At 46.7% G+C, this 7,062-nt stretch overlaps 1 protein-coding gene across 2 annotated transcripts in view; it reads left to right on the top strand.

Annotated features, from left to right (window-relative positions):
• The first annotated feature begins 808 nt into the window (after window positions 1-808).
• The window catches only part of TRMT13 (tRNA methyltransferase 13), an 18,853-nt gene continuing 12,599 nt past the window's right edge, over window positions 809-7,062 (top strand). Inside the window, exons 1-4 of one of the 2 annotated variants that reach the window (XM_032965882.2) lie at window positions 809-1,671; window positions 2,220-2,266; window positions 2,858-2,924; window positions 6,268-6,327. In XM_032965882.2, the coding sequence (XP_032821773.1) occupies window positions 1,504-1,671; window positions 2,220-2,266; window positions 2,858-2,924; window positions 6,268-6,327 (342 nt within the window). In that variant the 5' untranslated portion in view covers window positions 809-1,503. The remainder of the gene's footprint in view (window positions 1,672-2,219; window positions 2,267-2,857; window positions 2,925-6,267; window positions 6,328-7,062) is intronic. The other variant, XM_032965884.2, reaches the window with a different exon arrangement.

Here is a 7,062-nt window from a genome sequence, read left to right as displayed (position 1 = left end):
TTCTGTCACTGTCATATTAACATATTTAAGGGAGATTTCAGAAAAAAATTAAGCCATCACAGTATTTTTGAAAACGAACGATTCGAGAATCTTATTCGACAATTGGACGTCCGGGACGCGCTGTCCTCCAGACAGTCTCGTCCCTTCACCTGATGAAGGCCGCTTGTGTTGTGACCGAAACGTCGTGAGAATTTGATTGTGTTATTTTATTTTATCAATTTATTATTTTATTCTCATTCTACGTGACTTTACCGAAAGAACCAAAGAAGGGGACGCCCGACTTTACACGACTTGGGGGGGGGGTTCAGACAGCACGCGGCATCTGTGCGTGCTGCGAGCACCACCACGAGCACCACCACCACGAGCACCACGAGCACCAGCACCACCACGAGCACCAGCACCACCACGAGCACCACCACGAGCACCACCACGAGCACCACCACCACCACCACGAGCACCACCACCACCACGAGCACCACCACCACGAGCACCAGCACCACCACGAGCACCACCACGAGCACCACCACGAGCACCACCACCACCACCACGAGCACCACCACCACCACGAGCACCACCACGAGCACCACCACCACGAGCACCACCACCACCACGAGCACCACCACCACGAGCACCACCACCACCACGAGCACCACCACCACCACGAGCACCACCACGAGCACCACCACCACGAGCACCACCACCACCACCACGAGCACCACCACGAGCACCACGAGCACCACCACCACCACCACGAGCACCACCACGAGCACCACCACCACGAGCACCACCACCACGAGCAGCAGCAGCAGCGACGGGAGTTGGTGAAGGCGTGCGGGCTTCGTGCCGTGCACGAGCTTGGGAGAGAATTCATGGCAATTCCGCCCCCTAGCGTTCGGGCTGACTGTGGTCCTGGTGACGAGGCGTGTGGTCAGTTGTTTGCGCAGTCCACTCAGGTCGACTCATCCTCAAATGAGAACCTGGTGCGGTCCGTAAAAACATCGCCACTAGGGATACAAAGGCGGCTGGGCGTGGTGCTGGCCACCTACCGCCTTCATAGGTACTCGCTAACAGCACTTGTCCCAACAGTCTGTTACGGCTATACGGGAGGATCTTTGTCTTGTATGTGCAGTATGTTGGACTTATTTCGTCTCAAGTGCAGACCTCCCTTGCTCGCCGCTGATGCGAGCAGGCGATGGGGGGGGGATCGTCCTGTGGATTTGCCGCCTGATAAACCTCAGGCGAGGCTCGGTCGTCGCAGCGGGCACGCTCGCCCGGTTCGTTCCGACGCGCCGCCGCAGCCATCTTACTCAGGGCAACAACGCCGCGGGTTAGCCGTGGTGACGTCATCAGAATGTGCGCCGCAGGGGCGAGGCCACACGCGCGCTGGGCCCCCGAGTAAGATGGCGGCGGTGACTTCACGGTGTCGAACGGGGTTGGTGGCGGTGGCGGCCACGTGGTCGCGGCTCCTCCCTTCTGCCCCCCTCGGTCACTGGGGCGGCTGCGATGGAGGTGGTGGCGGCCGCGGGTGGCGGCGACGCAGGGATCCAGAGCCCCGCGCCCGGGTGCTGCGCATTCTTTGTGGCGAGGAAGCGACGCTACTGCAAGATGAGCGTGGCCGCGGGCAGGGCGTTGTGCGGGGAGCACGCCGCCTGTTCGGGCACGGGCGCGCCGGTGAGTGAGGCCCAGTCAAGGCTGACCCTACACGTGGCTCGCACGTGGTCCCGCGGTACAGAGAGAGTGGCTGAGCGAGGTGCCTAAAGAGGGATACCAAACAGATGCATGTCGCAATTACACGAAGAGACAGAAGAACATACGCAGGGAAAGACGATGCAAATTTAATAAAAGTGAAGCGAAAGTTGGCAAGACACGTCGTGGCTAGAAGGGGGGATGATGACCGACGGCCAATATCGACGGGAGCGCCCACCGAGGAGTGAGTGGAGCGGGTCCGAAAGGAAATGCCGCGAGGGGAAGGAGCGATTAAAATGAGTAAATTAGCTCGATGGATTGTTACATAGCACGAGTGAGGCCGAGAGCTTGCGGAGGCCTTAATCCAGCAATGGATAGAACATGGCTGAAAGGCTATAACGTAACATTCATTCTGTGATACAACTTTTGCCCGCACCTTGCAGTTTTGCCAGTGCCCTAAATAAATTTACACCTTGTTTCCACTGTGATGTGTGTAATGATCCAGTCTAAATCACGGGATGTGTGTATTTCAGGTGGCTAATGAGAGGAGACGAATCGTTTGTCCACTTGATTCAAAGCAGTAAGTGTCATACTTTGTACCTTGCATTAACATACGCTGCACATACAGATTTGACACGCATTTTTTTTTATGAAACTATAAGCGATGCTATAAATGTATGATGATCACAAGGGATATGTGATTGAGCGAACTCCCCACTTCAACTAAACAATGGCGAAAGCTTCCCTGGAACGATCAATAAATCTAACCTTACTTGCTCTTATTGGAACAATTGATGTCAACGAGAATATTAAAATTAACGCTCGCTATGGGCAAGTTGCGTATCCCTCCCCCAGCTCTGTCCAGCCAGCAGGAGAAATGGGTTCACCACGTTTGACGTAAAGTTTTATTACTCTCACCTTAGGACTGCACCGTTCCAGTGTACATGGTATTGGTGATATATCATTAGCAATATCAATGAAAGTTTTATTTAACTCTCGCTGCCTCTATCCCACGAGTCTCCCTCAGCCTAGACCAGCCAGACCCCTTGTTTCACCGTCTCCACGACCCCTGCCCAGATAGAGCAGCATGTTAAAGTTAAGGTACCGTTTTGTTTGTTCTTGTTAACATATAATGCATATTTCCCCCTTCCAAAATTGGAAAATCTTTCAGTACAGTTTATGAAGATGTTTTGGAAAAACACCTCAAGAAATGTAACGCAAGGGAAAAATCCAAACCGGTGAGTCTAAGCCAGTGGTTCTTTACCTTATTGGAGGTACTGAACCCTGCAAGCTTCATCAGCGCATTCACCGAAACCTTCGTAATTGGAAAAAATAGAATATGATTTCTTCAAAACATAGGTATATATTTTATTAGTGCACAAAATGAACCATGCATCAGTTGCACACGAAATCACTGTGTTCAAAGAACAAAAGCAACAAAACATGAATTTCACACAAAACATAACTCAATGAATATTTACTGCAAGTGCCACTCTCATATCATTTTCGCAACAAAGTCTGTTCCTTTTCTTAGTTTTTATGTCTACCATCCTCGAAAAATATTGCTCGCAAAGATACGTTGTAACAAACGGTGTGAGTATCTCAAGGGCTTTCTTAGCAATAAGAGGGTATGGTACGATTTGGTGACACCAAAACGTTGAGAGCGTTGTTGTTCTGAAGAGTTGCTGTTGAAGCTGGCTCTGCTGAAGTTCAATGATTTCCTCGAGGTATTCATCGTTGACATCTGCTGTCGCAACACTAAACGTGAACGGCTGTCTCACCCATGCTCGATATGACTCTCTGGTGGGGAAGTATCCGTCGCGAGACTTTGCGAGCTCATCTAAGTGCATGGCAATTGCTTGCATCAGCTCCCCAGGTACAGAAATGTCTCCAATTTCAGACACGTCTTCGATCTTACACAGTCGTCCAGCAGGGGAAAGTTTGCGAAGTTATCATTCTCTGTTCATCGTTTCCATAAAGGTAGCTTTTTTTTAAACGCCTTCAGGTTTTCTTCTGCTTCGATGATGTTGACTCCACCGCCCTGCATCTGTCGATTGAGATGATTGAGAGCATCGAAAATATCGGTCATGTATGGCAAAATGAGAATGAACTCAGAATTTTCGAAGCAATCTACGTGACAATGTTGGTACTCTCGCAAAAACAGGGCTAATTCCACACGCATGGCAAAAACACGATTCAGCACCTTTCCCCGGGATAACCACCGAACGTTAGAATGGTACAGAAGTACCTCGAATTAAGAGCCCATTTCCTTACACAGCTCTTTGAAGATGCGGTGCTTCATAGCACTTTCGCACGTAGTTCACACATTCAACTCCAATTTTTAATACTTACGCCAGTTTTGGAGGCAAGGTTTTTGTTGCCAACGCATGCCTGTGCAGAACACAGTGCGTAACAATGATGTGTGGTGCATCGGATTTCACCAGCGCTCCAAAATCAGTGTCATCCCAGCATGGCTGGAGCTCCGTCCGAACAAACTGCAGAAACCATATTCCACGAAAGATCGTTGTCTCTGAAGAAGTCATCCACGAGTTTCTTCACATCGACTGCCTTGGTTGTTGTAAGAGTCTTACAAAATAAAAAAATCTTCCTTTATCACGTCGTCTTTCATATAGCGCACGAATACAACAAGCTGGCTTAGATTGGAAACGTCGGTGGTTGAGTTGGAGGCTGAACTTTGCTGGGCTTGAAATCAGATCTGCAACTACTTGAGCCAAGATGTCATCGCTCATGTCGTCTTCTGCTGCTGATAGTTTCATTTGAAAGAGGAATTTGGGATAACTTATCTTCAGCTTTTCCCAGCATGATATTCGCCATCTTCAACGCAGCTGGTTTTACGAGTGTTTCACCAATGGTGTGTGGTTTGCCCTGCTTTGCGATCAGGTACGCAACTTCGTATGATGCTGTGAGGATCGGTTTGTCGATGGGTACAAAGCCGAGAACAGGCAGAGTAGCCTTTTCATCGAATCTGGCTCTCTTCACCTTGAATTCAGCGAGCGTTGTGTTCTTGTATTCCCCATCTCCATGCAGCTTTAGGAAGTGTTCCTTTAGTTTTGCTGGTGCTAGACTAGAATTGCTCAACTTGGCATTGCAAATCATGCATTGAGGACGCTGACTCCCATCACGTTCCTTTATACACGTGAATCCATATTTTATGTATTCGTCCAACCACTTTCTTTTTTTTGCTCGACATAGTATGAAGGGATTGAAAGATTAAAAGAAATTCACAAATGACGTACAATCACAACAGCCACAAGTCGACTACGGAGCGCACCAAGTTCCTGATCACGCAATGTGGCATGATCAGCTGCAGCCAATGATGGCCAAGCGGAGCGTGACGTCACGAATAATACAAGTGGGCTGAATTTATTTTGTGTAACACATTTTTACTGAGCAACTAAATATTTGTAATCTAACACGGCGAAGAAAAATTGTATGTTGCCAATTTTTTGACGGCCGACAAACGGCCCTACATTACCGGTGCGAACCGGGTTGCTATACTGTGTGTGTCTTGACCCCTGCCGAACCCCGGAGAGTGACTCAACGAACCCCTGGGGCTCGATCGAACCCAGCTTAAGAACCACTGGTCTAAGAGCTCTTGTACATTCTGCATATGACATTCTCTTTTACAGGCGCAGATGTGAATTAGCACAGACTTTCAACAGTTGGCTGTAATACATAGATTGACATTTTTTTTCTACCTTTCTAGTGTGAGTTATAATTTTAACCATGGTAATTTTTCTGGACCATGTGATTGTTTTATATTGAGCTGATCTGGAAGTTGCTGCTATTGGAGCATGTGTGTGTGTGTCGCTTGGTGCATCGCAATTGCCCCGCTCTCGATGCAGCTCAGAAAATGTATAATCAAATTTATAAAATGTATGATCGGTTTAAAAAATATATTTGCCACAACTTTCACATTTAACCTATTTTGTGGTTGGGCCACATAGTACAAGTATTTTGGCACAACTGCCATATGTATTTCATCTGCACTAAAAATGTGGGAAATTAAACGGAGGAGCATATAAATGGAACGTCCACGTATTGATTTGGGAACACATAATAGGAGGCAGATAAATGTGTTTTGCTTTCAGATGTAGTGTCCAATGCGTTTATTAACGTCTTAATGGACATTAAGGGTTATGGACTTAAGGAAGCAGAATAATAAATAGCGGGATGGTGATAAGTATTTCATAAGATGGGATTAAGTGTTCAATAGGACAGTGAAGGATTATGACCATGCGAGTGAATGGGTGTTCACATTAATGTGCGGAGGCCGTAAGACTTATTCAAGATGAGGTCGTCAAAAAGATGACAGAAAATGGGAAATTGCATTAACGTGGCTGGGAGGTGAATAATCCGTAAACTTAGTTCATAAAGTAAATAAAAAAAATACAGGCAAAGGAAACAAATTCTAATCTACAAAAGAGAGCTGGTTAACCAGAATTGTTTTGTAATAGAGCATTGGTTTAGAATAAAAGGATCACAGGGAGACGTGTGGTAATTTAACTTCTATTTAGCAGTTTATATGACTTAAAGGTTAAGTAATTTGTTTTCTTGCAGGCTTACTATGTGCGAGATATCAACTGTGGAGAAAACGATGATCTGCCTTCAAAAGAACAGGTACGTTGTTGGAATTCATTAATTATCGTTGACTCCTTGATGAACGCTATTAAATATATTCCCCAATTATATAATAAACTTGTTATCGGCGTCATGACATACGTTAAATCGGAGTTCTTGGGGAGAGCAGTGCACCACCCTGTGAGAAAATGGCCATAGAAGATTTATCTCAGAGCTACTCTTGAAGTCACTATTGAGATGCACATTTTGTATGCCCCGCAAAGATCCGTATCTTCGATTAGCATGTACGGTGCAAAGAAAGTTCAACATACATATCAATCAGTCCTAAATGTTTTATTTACAGAGCTGAAATAAGCTAAATTAAGTTATCAAATCTCATGTGTTTTTGTGCAGTTATTGATAACCAGGCTGAGACCATCAGCTCACTATGCTGGAGAACCTGGCTTTGCCATGCACGGATATCCAGATTTAATTCAGGATCTCAATCCGCACCTCCGATTAGCACGGTTGGCTACGTACCGTGCGAAAGAAGTTCAACACACGTGCATACGTATCAGCGTCCTGACTCTGCTCGGACCCTTGAGCCACTAAATATAGCAACGACCAAAAATAAATCAAAACAAACACTAATTGTGTTGTCTGTCCATCTGCCCATTGGCTCAGTGATGGGATAAAATAAGATTACGTGGGTAGGACTTCTTAACGTGATGTCAAGTTGAAGGCTCAAGTGTATAAATTAATGACAGCAAGTGACACTGTTGGCCATGGATATAG

The sequence above is a fragment of the Petromyzon marinus genome, chromosome 35 (assembly GCF_048934315.1).
Source record: "Petromyzon marinus isolate PM22_M1 ecotype Great Lakes invasive population chromosome 35, UKy_Petmar_22M1.pri1.0, whole genome shotgun sequence".
NCBI lineage: Eukaryota > Metazoa > Chordata > Hyperoartia > Petromyzontiformes > Petromyzontidae > Petromyzon > Petromyzon marinus.
The sequence above is the reverse complement of the archived record's forward strand: the minus strand, read 5'-3'. Positions and strand labels throughout refer to the sequence as shown.